The 23,193-nt window shown below is 48.9% G+C and overlaps 1 protein-coding gene across 1 annotated transcript in view; it reads right to left on the reverse strand.

The window, feature by feature from the left end:
• Positions 1-22,035, reverse strand: part of LOC143367228 (uncharacterized) — a 71,801-nt gene extending 49,766 nt beyond the window's left edge. Inside the window, exon 1 of the mRNA XM_076808853.1 lies at positions 21,961-22,035. Coding sequence (XP_076664968.1) covers positions 21,961-22,035 — 75 coding nt within the window. The remainder of the gene's footprint in view (positions 1-21,960) is intronic.
• Between the last annotated feature and the right edge of the window lie 1,158 nt (positions 22,036-23,193).

A 23,193-nucleotide genomic window follows, 5' to 3' on the forward strand; every position in this document is an offset into this window, starting at 1 on the left:
AGCAAAATGAAAACGTGCTTGGGGCATCAGGAGAAAGACACCATAGAAATTTTAAATCTGAATTTTAAAAACTAAACTTTTTTAGAAACTCTTTTTAGTCAAGTTATCGGAAATGGCCCATTTCAAAATCTTTTAAGTGCTTAGGGTCTCTAAAGGTCTTAATTCAGCCCTGATTGCCGCTGTAATTTTCGTAGACAAGGCGGGAATTTTGTCTTCTATTCGCTTGCTATATGTATACTGAAAGTGGCCATTCTTCAGGAAAGTCTTTGAATGCAAATCAGGATCATATTATTTTCTTCTGCTCTCTCTACCCTTTAACGTCGACAGAGCTTTGCGCGGAGAACTTAATTCTTGGTAAATCGAGGGACCATAAAAAGTTCCGTTTTGTTTTCCAGGTTGTCTCGCAACAAAGAGATAAACATAAAATGGCACGCGAATCGCGTGGGCAACGGATAGATAACATGCCCGGGGCCAATTTATTAACGTTAATAATAAACGTGATTAAAGTTTATTTCCGTGCCTGTCACGCGCCCCGTCTCCCTCCCGTTCGATCGTTCCAGCGCCGCTAATTAAAGTAATAAGCTAGGTCAAAGAATTTACCGTGAATCATTACGCGCGCGGCACTATGATTACTTTTTCCTTCCACCGTCCTGCCCCCTCGCTCTTTCCACCGGGCGTCGTTAGAATCGCGTGAAAAAAAAAAGGATGCTTTCAGTGTCTTGCTTCGGTAATTATTTATTACACGGGCCGCCGTTCGCAAATCTCGAAGGCGCGTTTCATTAACTGCGACCGGCGCGCGCCGTCCTTCTGCAATTACCACGGTCGTTTGCGAACGAATACTCGTCGGTTTCTTTGCCTCTAATGCACGGGGTGGTCTGAGGAAAAAGGTGCGAGCATTCGGTACCACCGGATAATTGCAAGCGTAGGGAAAAAATATCCCATCAGCATAGACAAATCTGCGACTGTTAGCGTAAGTCGTGATTTCCTGTCTTCGGGTAACGAGAGGTACCGAGTATCAAGTTACCAAGTAATGGTTATCTACGATTATGATGACGATCTTTGTTCTTCCTGCGCAGTGTCACTTGCGCTGCTAAATTTAGCAGTTAATTTAGACGCTACGTCAGACAGTGGCGCACTCAGGGTTTAATTTTGGGGGGAGCCGAGTTGAAGGGATAAAAATATTTCTAATGCATCATTATACAAATTTATTTAAAGAATAAAATTCAGATTTCTTTTATTTTCACAAAGCTCCTTCTTCGGGGGCTGTGCCACTGACGTCAGTGGACTACTTTTTCGAATGTCCTAGGCACCCAACTTTTTACGTTCCGTCTTTTAACATCACTCTGTACGCAACAGATTGAAAATGCAAATAACTGTTGCGGGCATGAAGATTCGATGCAGTCTAGAATTAGTTCCTGCCCCGACAATTACAATTACCCGGAAATAGCCAGGTCCGAGGCGCGTTGCAGCGATAATTACCCATCGCTCGGCGATTCGTGTGATACAAGAAAAAGAAAAGGAGGAAAAGAGCGAGCAGCGAATTTATGAATGAACAATGCCCGACTCGGAACAATACTTTCTGCTCGAAATTTCGATCGTTTAATCGGCAGGTAAGCGAACGGCGATGTTCTAATTGATCCGGAAGCGAGGCACGTACGCGTCAGAGCCTATAAATTCAATTAAGCAATTATTTAACACTTAATTACTCGACCGAGCTGTTATTATCTCTCGGTCGAAGCGAATCGACGGTCTCGGCCTTTCTTTAGCGCTAATCCGCTGTAATTGGAACTGCGCAGCTGTTATTTTTCATTCTTCCCCTCGTAATAAACGCGAATGGTGTATTTAATGAGGAAAAGAGTCAGTACTGCTTTACTATAAGCAGAAGACAAGTTGCAATCGTCACTACCTATCTTCTTAGCTAATCATACCTAATAAAAAAATCCAGTAAAAGTTTCATTGCGAGAAAACGGAGAAGAGCTCCAATGGATTTCTTCGTGGATGGTTTTAACGATAGTTTGGTGGAACGTGAAAGGTCGATATGTGCAGCGTTTAATAAACGATCTCTGCTGCGCCTCTACCGCTATATGGCTTGAATTTTCATAGAACGTCCAAACTAATTCACCGTCAGGCTATACTATATTACAACATTACATTGTACCGGTAATACAAGTCGATGTTGTACGATTAACATCCGAGATTGCACAGCCAGGCTCCTTACGCCAATGAATGTACTTAGGCGGTGAGAAACGATCGAGCCTCGCGAAGATAACGGCGACAACGCTGGCGACGTGCAAGACCACGATTACAGGGTCCTTTGTCCCCGAGCAACACGCTGGCGATACTCACCAGCTGCGTTTACTCGCAACCTTAATAATACTTGGCGATTCAACCGTTTACTCGGCTCCTAGGAGATTTCGCGCCTGCCTCTGACGCACTTCAAACTGGGTCATTCTGATAAAGCATAAGAGAAACCACAGGTACTAGTCTCTTGGTTCTGAGACCTAAACTCTTTCATTTTCAACTGCAAAGATTCATGCGAGTAATCCTAGAATAACTCCACTCAGAGTCCTCCACGAAATTCAGGAATTCGAGGCTGAAACGCGATAAAACAGCTTTGAAACTCAGAGCGCGAGAGGAGTCTCGTTCCCATCGCTAGTCACCACTCTCCTCGCAATTTTTATTTACGATACGAAGCGAAGTCGCGCTAGAAAGGTCGCGAGCGCGTGAGCTGTCGCCTGGCTTCTATCGGTGTAATTAAAAGAATGCTCTGTGCGCGACACCGCCGCGAATATCCGCGAGTTTACGAGCAGGCCGCACGTAAGGGACCGCGATAAGTCCGCGCGAAAATGCCTGCGCGCGGGTATTACGATCGCCAACGATGCCTGGGGGAGCGAGGATCACCCACGCCTCGCGATTCCCTCGACACTTTTGCCCGATAGATCCCCCGACTCGATTCCAACGTAAAGGGAACAGGAAACACTCGTCATACCGAGTCGCTTGCGCTTTACGCATCCATTTCGGATTAAGATCTCCCAGTCTCGAGTCTTTTGTGTGTATAGTAATCTTAAAGCTTAGTTTAAGCCGATGCAAAAGTTCGTTTGCTTTATTCAACCAAAGTGTTGAGTAAAAGTAAAAATATATTACGAGGCTTTTTAATCGAACTGAAGTATTTTCCATGGCTATCTGTGGGTGTTCGTCACTTTTCTGGTGAAAATACAAGTATTTAGGTGTATGGTAAGTGCGGGTAATAAGGCCCAGCCGTCATTTTTCCCTGGTAGGTCAATTGACAATTACTCGCAGTGCTATGTATTGCTTCTATTTCCTGCTTTATCTGTACGAAACAAGGCCCATTTACAAGGTTCCTAAGAACCTAAAAGTTTTTGTTTTTTTTTGGTTTCATATATTATTCAAAATACCACAGTTTATAGTTTAATGTTCATAGATTTCTCTAAAATAAAGAGTTCTCAAAAATATGGATAATTTCTTTCGTAAAAAATTATGGATCCTTAAGTGGGCCTTAATATCTGCACTTATTTAGTATAAAAGACGCCGACCTAATATACTACCTAGGGTAATTGTGGGACAGTTGCCGTACCTTACGCAAAATTGTCACCGAGTCTAAATTTTGCAATGAAAATTTGTTCCAAGGATACTATTATTAGTTAAGATACTAAACACGATCTCGCTTATTAATCTAACCTAAACGAACAGCCTAAAGCAAATAAAATCGACAGCGTTGCATTTTATTACCGGTAACCCTGAAATACCGAAGATGCGGCGTCTCGCCCAGTGCGGCATCTCTCCCGCAATTACCCTACATCACAGAAATAAGTTTCGATTGCGAGAAAAGTCAATTTCCGTACCAAAGTCCCCTAAGCCCGTTTCATTTGCCTTGATGAACACGTTCCCAACGGGCCGCCACGCCGAAGGAACGCAAACAGCAGGAAACCGCGAAAGCACGGGGCCCCGGCATGGCTGAAACGCGACGCGACGTCCGGGTAATGAATCGCAACATTCAATTACGCATTAATAACAAGGCGGCGGGGACGGAGCCGGCCGATTATCTCGCTGGTCGGACAATGTGCGAAAGCCGGCGGCGTTGTTTTATAACAAACAAACTGACGGTTATGGCCGCGGCCGCGGACAGTGGCCATAAAACACGAAGGTGGTCGCGAGCTACGGGGGCGCTGGACGGTGTTCCACGGATTTCCTTAATTGATCAGGCCATCGACTACGCTCGACAATCTTATCAATGGACCATCGGCGTCGCCCGGCGTCCCTGCCGCTCCTCTAATCTACGATATCTGCTCGCGGCCCTCTCCCACGCCCGGCCGTTTCCTACGCCTGGAAAGGCAACGCGGAGAAATATTTGCCGGTCGCCGGTTCCGCGTCGCCGCGCCACGGCTGGCTCGAATAATTAAACGATTCTGACCGGCCGCGGCGCACCGTCTAACGGCCTAGACAGCGCGGAACCGCGACCGTGCGCGCGCGAATCGATCCGAGACACGCGTCCTCGAGAATTCTGTCGCCTTATTTATTCTATTTAATTTATAACCTCCGTCCTCTCCGCAGAGGGCTTTTTAAACAACCCCGCTCTCTCGCGAGTTCACCCTCAACTAACGATTGCTATGTATATAGGGTAAAAAGGAACTTTTTCTTGTTTCATTTCTGCGACCGAATTCAGCTTTAAAGGAACAGCATGTTCCTCTTTCCGCCTTCAATCTGGCAGATTCGGATTTACCGTACTCTTTGAAAATAAGAGAGGCCGAAGTAATTTTGAAGAAGCCTCAAGTAAGTCCAGGTGAATTTTCCCAATTTCGTTAATCCGCTGGTTTTCAAAGCAGCAACGCGAGTGGATGGAAAAAGGGAGGAGAAGATTCGGGTGGGAATGAAGATAATGAGTAACAGCCTCATTAAGGAACATAGGCGAGGGCGTAATGCAAATTTTTTCACCGATAGGGCAATCTTATCACAGTATTATTAGCGTAGAATTCCGTTCACCCGGAATAATCAGGCGCCGACTAGAAATTCGGATGAGGGATGTCTCAGATAATTTGCTGAACCTATTAAATTGAATAGCAGATGGATAATAAATCGATGGTCCACAGTTAAGTGGGTGTAAAAATGATTCTTCGCTCGCGACTGAGTAATAGAGCCATTTAAATTATTTATACACGAGCTCCTCCGTAGGCGTAGCTATTCCCTGAAAATTATTCGTGCTAACGGTAGTGTGCGTAAGCGGGGTTTTAACATACGCTACTTTACGATCTTTCCCTAATTTACGCTTCAATATTTCTCTCGCATCCTTCCGCTGCAGGCATCAATTGCATAATTTAGGGGACACCCGTGCATTCTCCTTTATGCAACAAGTGCAGATTTTCATTGCCAAAGCGATAACTGACCCCGACCAAACGAGCCGTAGAAATATTACGCCTTGCCGAACAAGAAATGAAACGAGGAAAAAAGTGAATATCACTTGATGTTACGCGATGCCCGTACAGTAATAGCCGATAGAATACTGATTTCCTGAGCGCGCTCTTCCATTCCTCTTCCAAGAATCGTCTTTAAGGAGCAGCGGGCATTCTTAGAACCGATGGAACGAGGAGTCAGGGGTACAAACGGATCTAAGTAATTCAGCGACGGCGGAAACCGCGAAGCGCACAGCAACGAGCGGCTTACACCTGCGAGATCTGTACCTTGGAACAGTTTGCTGTTAGAAATTCAAAGATACGAATAGATACGAGCTTACCAGTGTACTTCTCACTGGAGCTTAATAAAAAAAACAAGCACTGTAGCAAACGTTACATCCCAACAACAAGACGGTTCGACTCTTAAACAAGGAATCTGTACCACAAACGCCAGGATCGCGCAAGAAGCTAGATGAACTCTTTGATAAAGGATCCTGCTCGTAAACTGCAACGTGCCCTCTGCGCGAGCGTGGAAGAAGCACAGCCTAAGCACCTGCAAAGCACCTGCCACCTTTCAAGAAGACAGATTCATCGGGATTCCTGGTGGACGAGGAACGCGAGACGTCCCGCGGTCGGTCGTCGCGTCGTTACCGGGCCGAGCGTGTACCCGCTTCCGTCGTCCGCGCGGCGCGGCGGTGATCTAGCGCGGGCACGTAGCAAATGGCGTCGCCGGTCGTTCCGTAAGTGCCTTTTTTTCCGAGCCGGGCCCAAGACGCGTATGATACCTGGGCCAGCTCTCGGGCATCTCTTCCCTGGTACAGTTATGCTTAACGCCGGCTGGCAAAACATAGTGCCGCGAGTCACGCAGCATCGCTGCCAGCCGCGGGAGACTTACCCTGGTAATTAACCGGTAATGAGCTATAGCCACGGGCCGCGCAGAGTGGATAAATAAAGTCGCGCCGAGGATGACCGGGCAACCATCAACGGGAAACGCTCTAATGGAATATAAATCCGGGGCAGGGCTATGGGGTGGAGCGTGCGATCGAGGCAGGGGGTGTCGGGTTAACCAAACCTCTGTTGGGATAATTGGGAGAGGTGTGATGCTCCATCAGGGGTGGTTTGACGGTGTAGCATTGGAAACTGGAGTAGCAGTGACTTGGTAGTGAAGTGGTATTTAAGTTCACCTCTTTGGAGGTGTGTAGGAGGTGTTTCTGGAATTGAATCAAAAGGGATAAAGCAAGCCAAAGTTTAGAAAATCATTTTCCAATGCATGGATCAGAGCAGAGTTGGGCATTAACTAAATAAAAAATTATTTAAATTACGGATTGAATAAAAGTTACTTTCAGTTTAGATTATTTGACGAATACAGTTAATTTTTTTATTCGCTCGAGAATTTATGCGATGAATACAGTCTGGGTAAATTAATTCGACACATGAAGAATAAATTTTTTCACATTTATTCGTTATTCGAAATTTTTATTTAAATAAAAAATTTGCCCATGTCTGCATTAGAGTCTCTGAACTTTGACACGTGAAGTGGAAACGAGGAGAGCGGCTTGTCTGGCGCGTCTGTCCATTACTCGCCAATTCTACTTGCGCGCCAGTCCTCGCGAGCGTTGAAGATGATGGTCTCGAATCTAGAATCTAGATACATAGAGGCGAATTTAGACTTTGTGAATGTGAACAGTGACAGTGTGACAGTGAATGTGAATTTATCAAAACTAAAGGCTGGCTCCACTTTGCTCACTGGTCACTTCGGATGAAATGCAGATGAAAACAATCTTTCACCGTAGATGAATCATCTGCGATGTACATCCAAGTCTAAATTCGCCTAAACCGAGTGAAACTGTAGGTAAACTAAAATTCTAGAAAATCCAAGTCAGATCCTCGAATCGAAATGCTAGGGTACTTACAGTCGTTGAATGTAGCCAGCCTTAAGCATGCCTGGGAATGTTTGCTTTTAGCAGTGCTCGGTAAATCACGGCAGCACGCGACAACGGGATGACGTTGGTTGTTTAAAAGCCATTTCCACGTGTTACGAGCGATCAACGACGACCCTCCCGGCGAATGATACTCGCAGGACAGTGGTTGGAGCGCGGGCAATCGTTTCCGTGTTTGCCCGGACCACCAGCGAGAGGATTATCTCGGAATGGCACCGGTCGTCCTGTTCAGCCGCGGGTATTGGCTCGTGTACTCGGCTTTGACAACGGTAAATAGCCAGCCGAGGCTGATAACGCGAGCCTACACACTCGCTATCTCGCGAAACGCTTATCGAACCTGGATACCGTTCTGACGAAGAAGATCTAGTTGGCTACTTCGTGCTGTTCAGTACACCGTTCCTGGATTACCGTAAAATTCGGCAATTAACGCAGCACCGAGCATCTTGTATACTGTTACGAACTACAACAGCTTGGATAGTTAAACTGTATTTATTTAGAACAAATGCTCCTCTTTTTGTGTCAAATCATTGAAGATATTTACCCTGGGATATGGTTACGATGGTTCCACATTTACCCTGGAATATGGATACGAATAGACATGACTGAGGAAATGTAGTCGGTTTTTAAGGGTTTCGGAAAGTAAGAGACGGGATGACGGGATACGGCAAAAGTGCAGGGCTTTGGTAAAATGACGCAAGTAGTAGGGGTGACACAGTGTTTACAATTACGTAGCGTTTGAGTATTTGATATGATGCATGTTTGCGGAGAATGTCGTAGCTAAACAATATTAGCTTATGCGCGAGTCATGGATGGATAAGGGTAAGTACATTACACTCTGTTACAATGAAAGCAGAGGGGCTCTGCCACTTGTCCAGCTTCCGTTGCGCACTTTTTGACGTCACCGAATGACCAGGCTAGAAGTGAAGTGGTTTTCCGCGACGAAGGAGGCCAGCCCTCAGGATGCCGCGTAAAAGAAGTTGCCATTCTCGTTCCTCGCTTTAGTCTCGGTTCATTCGATACTGTAATGTCGTCATCGGCCGCGTAATGACTGGGATCATAGCCCCGGCTCGATGGTTAAACCGTGCGCGTGGATTGATAGTTTGTAGTTAGAAACGAGTGTTCTCCTGCTCTGCCCCGCGGGACCAGCTCGCCGAACCGCCGCTCTCTCACGGCCCCGAGATCAACGCGACACTTCAACGTGTGTAGCGTAATAGACCCGAGTGCCCGGTAATCTTCTGCTAATAACTACTCGGTCTTTGCCCTTTCGTGGACCACCGACCATCAAATCTTCCATGTGTGCGCTCATTGCTGCTCCAGCGCCGAGGTTCCTGTGCTTGGGATCAGGAATTGTCAACCTCTGGCCGCTTGGAATTTACGTCCCCCGTTTCACATTCAGGTCAAATGTCTCACTCGTGTCTTTAGAGTGGCGGAGAGTGGCTGACACAGATGTGACTTTTATTTGTTAAAGAAAGGCGTCCGCAGACTTTTTTCCTGGGCGGTACTTTCGGATTTTGATTTCACATCTTTTTTTTATATTTTTTAAATTTAGAAAATATTGCAGGCGTGATGAGATATTAATGAAACAAGTTTCAGGTTAGGTTGGAATAGCCGTGCGACGAGTAAATGATAGCGGTAGCGACAGTCGACATATACATGGTGTCTTTCATGTACTTGGCGTCGAGACGCTACCGCGTCTCTAGATATAGTATTGAAAGAACAACCCTTGGCGATGACATCCACGAATCGGATCATAAAGAATGTGGTGCCAGTGGAGTAAAAATTTGAAACCGAAATTTAAAAATATTCACTTTTTAATATAAACTTAATAAAGATCAATTTTTACATATAAGCGATTTTTTTCTAAACTCAGGGGAGCAATTTGCCCATGGCAGATGCAGTTGACTTTTCGATTATTTGTTCCCCTTTTCTAAATCTTCGAATCCGCTGCTGCATGGGCATGGAGCAGGAAGCAGGGTGAATTAACTGAATCGATGAGAAGCAAAGAAGCTGGCGCGGCGAGCGTGGCAAACAAATCGCGGCCAATTATCGAGAAACAGGTAACGAGGATTGCCGCTCGTTTCGCCGACGATCGCAACAAAGTGCCGATTACGGTCGCGTTCCCGTGCATCCTCGATCACCGGACAGGACCGAGCAAACTTCCCCCGCGACCTCGGCCCCGATAATTCTTCCCGGCGATGGAAAAACCGCGCGCGTTTCAGTGCCTGTCCCGATTTATGGGGAGCGAACCTAGGATTTCCGAGCATACATCTTCCCCTAGGGGATATTACGGGGACGTCCGAAGGAAATCGTCGACGAGGAATCCCGTCCACTGACATTCCGTGGCGGTGCGTGCAGTCACGCTTGGCATTTCGCGCATACCGCCTCCTAGAAGAGGCTCGCGCTTGTCGATCGGCGGCGGCTCGCCCCTGTTTTTTCCCCTCGATGCAAATTGCCACCTGTTTGACCGCGACGAATTCTCTGAAGATCCAGATCTTCTGATCAACGCACCAAGCGCCGCAGCGGATTCTGTTTCGACGTGGACTTTGGAACACAGCAAGCGTAGGAAGCACTTGGAAACAGGGGTTGCTGAGTAGTTCGAGCTGCAGATGCGTGATTACTTAGGTGTCTTCTTGTTAGCTAACCAAGAGACTTGGAAGAAGACGAAGTGGATTTGGATTTCCTGACCCTACTATTTGATTTCCACGAATCCTGGACCAAGCCAACGTCACCTTGCGACGCTTGCCTGCACCGGGATTCCATCCCTGAAGAGTACTGTAGGAGTCGGTGCACGGTCGGTCAAGCGGACGATTAATTTGTCATGCTCGGCCGTGTTACATGCGTGTTCCTCTGCCGGCTTGGCACGGCCGAGTGATATTATACGCGCGCGCCAACGATCCCTCATATTACGCGGTCAAACCGTCCGCCATTAATATCGGTACGGTTCTCGAAGCGGCGAAGCGGACGGGGGGTCCAGGACCCCACGTCGGGAAACGCCGTGATTAAATGGCCATTTTTTCGCCGATGATAAAGGATGCCCGGCTCGATTACCGGCGGATCAGCATTAAAACCAATAGAACGAGTGTGCCCAGCGGTACGCTACTCTTCGCGGCGCGGATCCACGCAGAAGAGGAACAGAGGTGGGACAGGGGAGGAACAGGATACGCGCTCTTCTTTTCTCCAACCCCGCAGCCGTCCGCTCCTCTCTGTCCTCCCACCTCGATTAGCTTCTCCTTTCTTTTTGTTCAATCTGCCGCTAACCCCTCGATATTTCCTCGACCCGCCCGGTGACGGCTGATGGACGACGTGTACGAGCCGCGAATGCCTCGTTAGTCAATTAGCCACTCGCTCGTATTCGTCCGGGCATCTGTTTCTTTGGAAAGCTGACGTTCGGCTCACGATCGTACGGGAACGCGGCTTAATTGAGAAAATCCCCGTTCTTGCCCACCTGTGTATAGCTCTTTTCCCTGGGACCATGCGCCGGGGTACTGTGAGGTCATTTAAACCTCAGCTGCCGAACTTTTTTCTAAATCAATCTCGCGAGTGTGGGTGGACGTTCCACTGAACTTGCTGCTCGCGTTTAAGCATTTAAGGCCAGCATTTACCAGCAATGAATTTTCAACGGGACCGCGGGGATCGCGGCCACGCGGGCCCGTTACAAAGTCGGCAATTATCGAAGAAGGAGTGGCCCTGCTCGACCTCTTTGGAAACGCGCGCGTTACCCGATGTCCTCCTCGCGTCACGATCGATGCACCGACGGTATGCAGAGCCAGGTGGGGGATGTCACGGGGATACCGACTATCCCGGGTCCCGTCGGAAGGTTAATTTCTCCCGATAAGATCGTACGAGCGGATTACGCGGCCGAACACGACCGAACACCTGTAACGAACGTGATTTTCTTGCGCGTTCCATCGAACGGCCCCGCTCGTCCGTGTCGCTCCTCTCCGTCCAGTTTTTCCTTCTGCACGCGTTATCGGGAAGACCGTTGGCGAGCCGGGCTCTCGTTACGGGATCGAGGCGACCGATTCTTCGCCGGGCAGAGAGATTCCGGGTCGGGTGAACGGGGTTAATGACAGGGGCGTAGTCGAGGAATACTCGATGAGTCGCTTTCCATCTGCGAAGTCTTCGTTACGTCTGTCGGAGGCAATGAGGTGTGCAACATTGCTGGTAACTGGGGAACTTGAAGTGTGCCTGAGTTGGTGGATGGACCTTTGACCCTTGGTCCTGATCAGTTCCGAACTCTCAGCTTGCATTCGCGAGCCTGTGGCAATTACAATCAGAATTCGAGATCGACGGGGGAGATTCTGTAAGGGAGCGTCAGGAATCTTGGAAGGAATTACAAAAAAGTAATAGAAGTCTAGGGTTAACTACCGAGTTTCTTATTGAATCGCCTCCAATTTGAAGATCGAACAGCTCGCGGATGAGACTAACTCGACTAACCAACTCGGCACTGTTTAAGGAGATAGCGAAGCGGTGGAGCAGGGCAGACGCGGAAAAGGAGGTGCCCGCTGGAAAATCCGACCACCCGCGGCGGTTTCGAGTAGGCGTTACACAGCGGTGCTCGGCCGAGCGAGAATAAAATAGTGTGGGAGAGGCCGTTGCTCGTCGACGGTCGCCGAGCCGTTCGAAAGAAACACTTTCTCCACTCGCTGGCCAATCCTGAGGACACCGCTCGACCCAGTTCACCGTCCAAGTCACCCGGTCGCTCCCGTTCTAGCTTTGCATCCTCCACATTGCCATGCACTACGCGTTCGCATCGTCCGCGTCCCCTCAAAGCATTCTGGCTCCAAAGAGACGGATCTCAGCTGTGGAAAATGGAGCTCCACGGACTTCCATCTACCTGTGTCAATAGCTTTCCCACTCGCCACAATATTCCAAGCCCCCATTCTGCAGAGGATGATGCACGCGAATAGGCACGCAACGGACCGTTTGGTCTGGAGGAATTGAAATGAAGCTCTAGAAGAGTCGATCTTAATTAAATCGAAAATAAGAGAGGAAGGAGCGTCGCGGCAAGGAGCTTCGGTTCACTCTCTTCCTTTTATCCCTACGGATCGCTGCTCGGAGCAGCGGAGCTGAGAGTGCCAACGATTAATAAACCCGATACACGTACAGGCTTGCACACAGACAATACGGGGATCACTCGTGCCCGCCATTAGTCTCCGCTGGCCTCTTATCTCCGCCACGGTCTCCGCGGCTCAGTCACGATTTCGGAGACACCGGCGAGCCGCCGAGCGTGTAATTTACTGCGAATCAGCGTCAATTTAGCGATACCATCCTAGATCATCGGGCTGCGTAACCCTTATCTAGCTTCTGAGAATTGTTCCAGGTGCAGACTCGCGAAGAAGACCGAGCATCGCGGCTCGACGGGCTAATCCCCGCGAGATCGGATTTTTATTACACCTCCGAGATGTTTCCATCTGTTCGGCGGTCGTAAACTTCAAAGAGGCCCCGGTAAGGAGCGCCAGGGGCAAGCGCAAAATCGTTGCGCGTCCCGTTTCGAGAGTCTCGAAAACGACCCCGGAATGTGGACCCGTTCGAGGCTCGTAAAATTAACAGTAGCATTTGGAGGAGCATCGAGGAGTAATGGAGGAGCAATCCAGCTTCCATTTCTGTCCTTTTTCAATCTTCCCCAGTGATTCGTTTGTAAAGGAATGTGCGTTATTTTCCGCATCGGCTAGAGCACCGAGGTGATGAGCAGATCGAGCGATGAGGACGACTTGCAGCTGAAAGAGCTCTCCAGCGCAGACAGAGAGCGCCTAATCGCCTCCCTTTAATTATAACCGTTCGACAGATCCTCATCGCGATCACGTCCCAATTGCAACTGTCGCTCGATCGATCATCCGCGAATAAGGAGCGGCAATCATTCCGCTCCTCTCAATAGGCGCACGCAACGTAATAAGGCTTACTGGTTCACCGCGCGCAACAATACTATCATTAAATCCCTGCGCGGCTTTCACAGACGTATTAAGACCCACTTCTATCGGAACGCTCGGTCTGGGAATGGTACGCGGATTTATGAATCGCGGGACGACCCCGTCGAACCGCGCCAGGCGTCGCGGATCGTAAACGGCCCGAGCCGAACGGGATGTCTCTCCGCTTAATGGCTGTTGCGAAACCAGCGCCGATGGAGACGGCGCGTTTTGAAACGCGCGAAAGCTGCGCGCCTTTTGATCGATGCGTCGTCGCCGTGTCGTCGAGCCGATTTCCCCCGCGAGCCTGCTATTAATAAGCTGCTAATGGAATCCCGACTTACGTGGGCGAACCGATAAATTACCGTGGCAAGAGCGCACCGACAGCCTCGCCGAGCCGCAACACCTACCGGCGAGATTTAGAGGCGCAATTAACGCGCGTGCCCGGAGACACTTTCTGCTCGGGTGCGTGGATACGCGAGCGGCTTGCGAAACTGGAGTTTCGAAGGGAATTGTTCTGCGCCCTCGATTCATTCTTGCGCGAGCAGTGACAATAAAGTCTCCACTGCATTATGAAACTTGCATGCTTTCGAGTATATTATAGGCAGGGAGACTGGGGCAGGTTGATACAGAGAAATTATCTCGACACTGCGTATACGTAGCTGCAGTTCAACGGGATGTGTGAAGTTTATTGGCCAATTCTGTACTACGATAGAGAGTACGCCTGTGTAAATTAACATTAGCAATCGTTTTTTAGCTTTTTCGTTTTTATAGTGGAAAGGTAAATTAACATCCAAAAAACATTTTTTCATTTATTTTGTATGCATTTTCTCAAGTTTTCATTTACAATATATTAAAGAGGAAGGACCAAAGTATATTTTAGCATATTTGCTATTTAGTAATTAATTGAAACAAAAATTACAAAAATTGAAAACTGTAAAACGTATCGACTTCCCGCAGTCTCCCCTATTCTCACGAATACTGCACTTGTCCAGTCGGATATTTCTTTATTCGACGTTGCTGTGCTTCAAATGCACGAAGAGAAAAAAACATCGTTTCACGTGAGACTGTAATCTCATGAGACAATTGTTTCATTATTTTTTTATTATTTTAAATTATGAGACAAGTTTCATGATATATTTTCAAACACCTCATCTCCTGCAATGATTTCCATTATTAACCGACTTCAAAAAGAAAGAGGTTCTACACTGGATGTGTATGTATGTATGATAGTATGTATTATGTTTGTACGCGAATTTCTTCGTAACTACTGGACCGATTTTCGTGAAACTTGTTGCATTTAGTTCAGCTTCAATGCACTTAGGTCATGGAACAAGAATTATCAAAATCGGATCAGTAGTTTTGAAGTTACACCAAAAATAAGAAATCTGTTTCATTAACCGACTTCATTATTTAAATAAATGTAGTTATATAACTTAAATAAATAAATGTAGTTATATAACTTAAATTACTAAAAAGTAAAAAGGTTAAAAAATAAAAAATTTAAAACCGACTTAACAAAAATAAAATTGCGGTAAAAAGTAAAAAATAATTTTGTTCCTTATTTAATCTACGACTCTCAACTTTTTTTAATTGGCCGACTTAAAAAATATTGAGAGTAGATTAAATAAGGCACAAAATTTATTTTTCACTTTTTAGCGTATTTTTATTTACATTTAGTTGTTGAGATTTTTGTCTCACGCTAGGAAAGTGTCGTGCAAAATCTCATCATGGAGTCATACCTTAAGATTTCGAACAGACGATTGTCGAAGTGTATAATACTCACGCACGTGGATGACACACGCATCCGATAGACGAGCAATTATTTACAGACGACTCGCGATTACGAGGGAACCGCGCTGTGAAATCATCCGTCGCTTGTAATTGTCATAATAAGGACGATATTGTTGCCGCGCGTCAATTACGCCCGAACACGCGTAACGCGCGCGAATACGGGCGAGGTGCAATCGACCGCTGTCATGCAACGCGGATGGATCACGTAACTGGTCAGCCATCCTCTTCGAACCGATATTTCGCGATCCCTGATACTAAACCATCAGCGCTGATCCACGGCTACCCCGGCACTAAAAGATTCAGTGCAGCTGAACAGGTAGCTAGGTCCAGCAGAAGTTGCACAGAAACGCGGAATGCTTCCAGGAAGATATGATTGCGTGCGTGTAATTTAACAGTCAAATTGCAGCAGGCTGAACGATACACGCCAAGTGGATTTCGCGAGAGTGGCTGATGGCTCGATGATGAAATTGATCGTGCTACCGTGCGGAGGCCGACTTTTCGCGGTCCGCGGCAAGAAGCGCGGGTAAATCGATCGACTAAAGAAGCAGTTTAAATTCGCGGTCTGGCGCAACGGTGCCGCGGAAAGCGGCGGATAAAAAGACGGGGAAATGGTCGGCGCGGGAAAATAGATTACGTGCTTGCGCGTGATCTGTGCCGCGACGAAGCCGGAAATGCTCGCGGTTCGTAGGGCAAATTACGCGTTTACGCCGCGCCTTATACGATCAGGGCCTTTAGGTGGCTCGCGTACGTGTGCGCCCGCGGATTGTAAAATCCCATCGGCTCGCGCTGGCGGCACAGCGCGCGTTCTAAGCCGCCCCACGCGTGCAGCCGGGCCGCGTTACATCGCTATCTTAATAAACCGCAGATATACGGTAATCTTTCGAGTTATACGCCAGCACGAAACAAACATTAAACCGCGTGGTAGCCCTGGTCCCGGCGATTTACGATCCCTCCCGCTTTATCGAATCCGACGTTAATAAGTTGCACGCGGATAATAACGTTCCGCGGATTCCACGGGGAAGATTAACACCGGACCTCGTTGATCCGCGCTCGATGCACGATAAACCTTGCCCCTCCTTTAACCCCTCGCCGAGTGATTCAGATAAGCGCTGCATCCTCGCTCCCCCGACGCGTTCGACGTTCTTCCCCCTTTTTCGTGGGTTCCGTAGAATCTCGGAAACTCTAACTACCAAACACGTATCCTCGATAATGCGTGCCGATCGAGAATTGCGTTAGCACTCGCTTCCACTTTGGACCGAAGCTTTCAAGCGCAAGATCCGCCACTTGGAGACCACGGCTGCAATAACGAGGCAGCGAGCTGCTGAAAGGATAACGAAGACGAGTCGGGTTGACCCGAGCGAAAGATATCGGCGATCACTCATCGGCGGGGCGAGCCGGCCTGTATCGTGCTGCCGTATCGCGTATACGAGATTAATAGGGAATAAGCGAAGATTCACCGGCACTCGAGTTTGTAATCACGGAATCATCTCCGCCGGTCGTTGGGCCGACAGTGCCGGCTGGCCGATCGGCTCGACCACCCTCGAGATTTCCGCACGCAAGCCGAACGAAAGCACGGCCTCGAGGGTCCGCCGCTTCTGCCGCCGCGTAAATCCGAGCCAGGTAAACCGAGATACAATTAGGATTTGCCGCTGAAAAGATCCTCCCCGGTTAGAGGCGCGTCCGTGCACTCGTCGCGTTTATATCTGATCCCACGGGACATGAGGGGGACAGTTTACGACTCGGGCGAATTCATCGGAGGGCAAAAATGCGCCATCACGCGCACCCAATCGTCCCTGTTCGCTAGCTCTAACTGATTTTCGCGCCTCTCACTCGAGAGCTATTCCACGTCAAAACGAATAGGTGAAAAATTTAGTTTCACCGATTCTCTTCAAGATTGCAGCATTTGTCGACAACCTTGCAAAAACAAAGTATACTCAATTTCAACGGCCTATGTCAAATAGTTTTCGAAATATTTAATGTTAAAATTTCGAAAATTCAAACAAAATCGGCTGACGCGTCATCACTTAAACTGTAATATCTCGGTCATTTTTAAAGATAATGCCACCGTCTTGGGTTCATTTTAAACCTGAAGGAATGCTTTCTCAAAACGTATATAGAATATTTTGTTTATTGTTAATAAACTTAACAGTAATCGATATCAAAGCTTTAAATCGCGATTTGACGTCGTTCCCACCCACGGTCTGGCTTGAAAAAAATACGATTCGATTCGTTAAGTCTTCAACTAATAAATGCCTTTTTCAAAACTCAAGACCGGTTGCATTTTCTTTAAAAATGACCGAGATATTACAGTTTAAGTGATGACGCGTCAGCCGATTTTGTTTGAATTCTCGAAACCGATCCGATATTGTTAAAACATTAAATATTTCGAAAACTATGTGACATAGGCCGTTGAAATTTAGTATACTTTGTTTCTGCAAGGTTATCGACAAATGCTGTAATATTAAAGAGAATCGGTGAAACTAAATCTTTCACCTATTCGTTTCGACGTGGAATAGCTCCCTTGAAGATTTACTTTGCGAGCTACTGTCACGCTCGCGTTTAGTTTTCAGAAGGCAAATGATTGGAAAACGACGGATTTGGATAGGGGTACGTGGTGGTGTCATGACGAGTAGCTGGCTACGCTGATCCGAGGATCGGACGGCATCGCATCCTGGACAGATCGCTGCGTGTGACTCACGTGCTACGCGAACGCACCGATGAATTCGTGGTATTGTCGACAGCAGGACGAACGCCTGTCCCTTCGGGGAGATCCGCATGCGGCATGCCGGCGCGCCGCGGAATGGGCTCGCGAAATCCTCATCTCTCGAGGCACGTGTGTCATAGATATGCGCGTCCAGATTGAATTAACCGCTGCGCCGGAAAAATCCAATCAGCGGAATCTTTTCTATCAACCTCTCCCAAAAATTCCGAAACATCAGCTTGTACCATTGATTTCGTCCAAAAAGTCTACTGCTCCAAGATCAAGCGTCCGTCTAACGATAAGACAGGTTGTTCCTAGTAGCCTCGCTCGACCGCCAAAGCAACCAATTCCACCGGATCGGTTCGATTCTACTTCTCCACGGTTAATCGATCTCTTAGCCCCCCAGCAGGTCGCGGAGCAATCTCGATGGATCAGTGGGCAGTCTCGCGAGGTGGAACACGCGGGCACGTAAGGAGGCATTTTCGCGATGAAAACAGGCTGCTATCGGTAACGGCGAGAGAAGATACGACGGTGGAGAGAGGCGATCGCGCGAATTCCATCGCGGCCGCGTTCGTGCCCGCCGCTCGTTACTCTCTCTCTCTCTGTCTCTCTCTGACTCTCTCTCTCTCTCTTTTTCTCTCTCTGCCCGTTAGCCGGCCCCTGTAACCGCGCCTAAATCCTGTAAATACAAGCGTTACAGCAGCGAGCCGATATTACGGATTGCTGGCATCCTTCAGCGCTACCGGTTCGTTTTGCATCATGGAGGAGCTTCGCTACCAAAATCAAATGCCCCCTCGTTCATCTTGTCACGTAATTCAAGAGTTCAATACGTTCCCGCTGCAACTCTGTGCTGCCTTTGAAACCATTTCCATTTCCTTACATCAGCCTAGTCCGCTCTTCCTTTTCTCTTCAGCTACACCTTCCACCCTCTGTTCCCCGCTGCAGGTTTCTCTGCTTCTCTGTTCGCGGTCAGCTCGTAACGGCGCGACGCCGAGGGCTCTCCGCCCGGCGCGTCAGGCGTGTGTGCGCGCGTAGGTCGTCGTTGGCCGGTCTTCTCGAACGATGACGTGTTCAGCGTGTTTCGCGGAATGCCACGAGCAGCCCTCATTGTAACGGAGTTAGGCCCGCGGGCCACTCTCGTCAGAACGCTCCACCTTCACGTACACGCGCCTGCCGCGTCGCGCGGAGCGAGTGTGCCCGAGTCTGCGGAACCCATCGCGTGGGCGTATGGCTCGGGCAGGTGGATGCTTGCCCCACGGCGCTAACACCGCGATTGCACACGCACGATCGGCCTCGCACCGCCGCGCCGCCTCTCCGTCTCGCTGCTGATGAATACCGGCCCACGAATCATCTTCCTCTTTCGCCAACGGACGGTACGGCTGCTCATGCTTCTTCTCCGATTCGATCGGGAATTTTCAGCAGTTTGGGGCATCGTTGAGAATCTAGCCAAGAGGACTCGTAGGTACAAACTGCGCGTGTGTAGGTAGGAAAAACAGTCGCTTTAGCCAATTCCCCCAACGCCGACTCTCCAAGGAGACTCTCTTCCACACTCTACGTAACCCAAACTAACTGGGCGCCACCTATGTGCCAATATCGCACCATGGGTCGGTCCCAAACGCTAAATGTCTACCTGTGAAAGAAGTGTAGTGCTCGGAGAGAGCTAGTGAATACGACCGATGAAAGTCAAAGGAGAAAGACACCGTGAGCCCGTCGCTGGAGGACTATTAACGATCGTTCGTCGGTGGATCGGCAGGGACACGGAACGGACGTTCGGCCGTAGGAGGGTTTCTTTGGCGGGTACGCAATAAATGGATAGCACTGGAACGCAGCGAGGTTTTGTTTGTGTTCCTCGTGGTCAGGAGCTTGGGAGCATGTGCGGTGATTGCCGTAACCATTGGGCACGCCTGCCTGACTGGCTGACTGGCTGACTGCTCGCTCGGCCACTCGCTCGCCTTCTCTTCGCCGGTCCGCAGTCTGTGTCCCTCTCGCCTCGTTGCCTCCGCTATCTTTTCCACGGCAATGCACCGAATGCACTCCGCTGCATGCTGCTGCATTGCACCGCCGCTGCCAATGTATCACCCATCTACCCGCGACCGTACGCAACGGCTCCCTCCGCTCACCTCTCTCTTCCTCTCACTCTCTCTCTCTCCCACTTTTAGCCTATTCGCTTCCTCATCCCCTTTCGTCCCCCCGAATTTTCTTCACCCTCTTCCTCTCACCTTCCACGAGTCTCCTAGCTTCCTCCAAATTATCCCTTCCACTTTCCTAGCCCTCCGTACGTTCTCCTCTCGCGTCCATGTCTCTCTCGTGTCCCTCCTCTCAGGCCCACGTCTGACCACCTTCCTCCAGGCCGCTTATCTATAAGCTCGGCCAGGTGACTCACTCGGTGAGTGGTACGAGCACTTGTCGCGAGTAGCAGGCGACGCGGATGCCGATTCAGCTTGCACGTAGCGCAGCTACAACGCCACAGCGGGCTGGAAAGGTCTCTCTCTCTCTCTCTCTCTCTCTCTCTAGAGCATGTCGCCTGTGCATAGCCGTTGCGTAAGATGATTTTACAATTTTACGTCCGAGCAGCCTGCTCTCCGTACGTGGCCGCGCAGGTGGACGCCGACACACTGCACTCGCGCCGTGAGAATTCTCTGGCCGAGACGCGATTTTCGTCGCGGCGGATGCTCGAGCCACGTCACTTCCGCGGCCCGTGAGAGTTATCGACAGCGGTGTGACGAAGCGAAATGGGCTGCCTCCGGTACTTCTACTTTTGCAGGCTTATTTTCGTATCGGTAATAGCGGGAGGGTGGGTGACCTGGTACCCTTATGCAAAGCAGTGAAAAAGAAGGCCGCGAGCGATGGGACTTGGGAACTCGGGATCTTCGAGATCCTGCGCACTGGCCAGCCGCGACTTGACCTCTTGCCGTCCTCCTTGTGTCTCTATTTTCCGGGCCCTTATTAAGGCTATAACAGTTCCTGAACTTATAGAAGTTGGAGAGTCAGTTACAATATAAGGAACTTGACAATTTGGCCTACGATTTCCAGAATCGAGAATATCTAAGGAAGACACAGAAAGCTCCTATTATGGCTATAAAAGTTCCTGAACTTATAGAAGTTGGAGAGTCAGTTGCAATATAAGGAACTCGAAAATTTGGCCTACGATTTCCAGAATCGAAAATATCTAAGGAAGACACAGGAAGCTTTTATTATGGCTATAAAAGTTCCTGAACTTATAGAAGTTGGAGAGTCAGTTACAACATAAGGAACTCGAAAATTTGGCCTACGATTTCCAGAATCGAGAATATCTAAGGAAGACACAGGAAGCTTGTATTATGGCTATAAAAGTTCCTGAACTTATAGAAGTTGGAGAGTCAGTTACAATATAAGGAACTCGAAAATTTGGCCTACGATTTTCAGAATCGAGAATATCTAAGGAAGACACAGGAAGCTCGCAGCGAAAATGGAACAGGAAGTGTGCTGCTAGAGCGCGATATCAACGCGGCCGCAGTTCCGCGAGATAATCGGTCCAATCCCTTCCCCGATTTACGTTATCCCCGGGCCGATAGATCGCTCCCTTCCCATTGTGAAACGGGCAATGCACTAAGAAATTTACGAGCGACATTTTTCGCGGTCCCTGTGATAACCGGGCGGGCTCGACGGCCAGAGATTATATTCCTCGTTGCGCTGATATTTCCGCGCGTATCCCCGCGTGGGAGTGCGAGATCGGATCTCGTTCAATTTCGTCGAGAGTTAATAGCCACGACTTCACGTAACGGCACGGCGTCCGCGTTTTTCCCCCCGCGTCGCGTTTTCGCTCCGCTCCGCGGCGGACAATGGCGCATTCAAAGCGCGCTGACTCTCGATTACTCGATTACGGACTGCGATACGCCGCACGCTCTCCACCGATTGAAATTTCCCCGCTCCGGGAAGCGGCGCGCGTATGCCTTTTAAAATGATCAACGCCACCGACCGATCATTTCGCCCGCTAGTTCCGTTCGCGAGCCGGAGATCGTGCCAGATACGATCGATATCGCCGCTTTGGGCCACTGCGTCTCAAAAATCCCCCCGACTCGCTCGAATTGCCGTGATCCTCGTGATTTCTGCGCCGAGCGATTAAAACGTGGGAATACACTCGCTGGGAAGTTAGATTTTACCGGGTCGTTTTATCAATCGGCTAATCTCATTTAGTATCGAAGTCACCTTCGACTGATCCATGAACTTACATCGCAGTTAGCCTTGATCACGGAGCTCTCGCACATCCACTCTGGAATATTTTTACCCTCTGCTTCTGAATACATGGTCGTCTTTGTAAGCGAAAAAAGCGAATTTCGGGCGATGGGACTACTCGAACCCAAAACCCGCAGGTCCTTTGCGTACAGACGCGTTACCAATTCCCTCAACGCCTACTCTCCGATGTTACGAGCTCTTCCGAACTCTACGAAACCCAAACGAACGGGACACCACCTATGCGCCAATCGCACAGGCCGTTCCCAAACGTCGAACGCCTAACCTGGCCTAACCTATCGAATCAGCAATCTCGTAAAACAGGAAGAAGCCATCGAGCGCAGTTGAAGCTCACCCAGAGCGGTTTAATTACTCGCATCAATCATCGTACCGTTAATACAATCTCGACCAACGCCACCGTGCACATCGCACGCATAATATTCCAGTAATTACGTAATTACCTGTGTCTATCGTTCACTCGAACAAAGAGCGATTAAACCCACGAGCAGAATCAAAGGAAACACGGTGCCGCTCGATTTTCCAATGAAACGTGCATCGAAGTGATGATCAAGACCTACTTGCTGGCAAACCTGCACAGCCCCCAGAGGTAAACGCTCGCTAAATTAGATTACCCGATAATAAACAAACGCGGATCGAAGGAGATGAAATCTGTGACTAGGTACAGCTTACAAAAAAAAAACCCGGGTAACAAGCTTTCGTTGCCTCGACACGAACGATTAACACGTTACTCTGGCCGAAACAAGTAGCCGCCTTATCGTGATCGAAAGTCAGACGGTTAACGTGGTCATGACTAATTTAAACCGGCTCCTCGTCCAAACTAACCTTTCAAAATGGCTATGACAGAAGCTCGACTCGTTTGCAGCAACCCTGTGCGAAATCGATCTCGATCCGCGTAACTGCCTCGGTAATCAGCGAACGGGGATTAAAACGACGCGAACCAATACTAAGTAGTTTCCACGGTAGAAGCATAGAGTGAAAGTTGCGTAAAGGAAGAAGCTGCATCCGAAGGGAATTGAAATCGGTAAGGGATCGAAGAGCGGATGAGCAAAGAAGGGAAGAGGGTCCAGCGTCTGCGTGCTCCGCGGCCATCAGCAGGACGTTGGACACGCTTCATCGACATGCAGATCGTTGGAGCGCGGGACTGAGCCCCACGGAATTCGTATTTATCGATCGGAGGACGAGGTCAAAACGATCCGGGGCTGGAGCAGGCC

The sequence above is a fragment of the Andrena cerasifolii genome, chromosome 3 (genome assembly GCF_050908995.1).
Source record: "Andrena cerasifolii isolate SP2316 chromosome 3, iyAndCera1_principal, whole genome shotgun sequence".
NCBI classification, from domain to species: domain Eukaryota; kingdom Metazoa; phylum Arthropoda; class Insecta; order Hymenoptera; family Andrenidae; genus Andrena; species Andrena cerasifolii.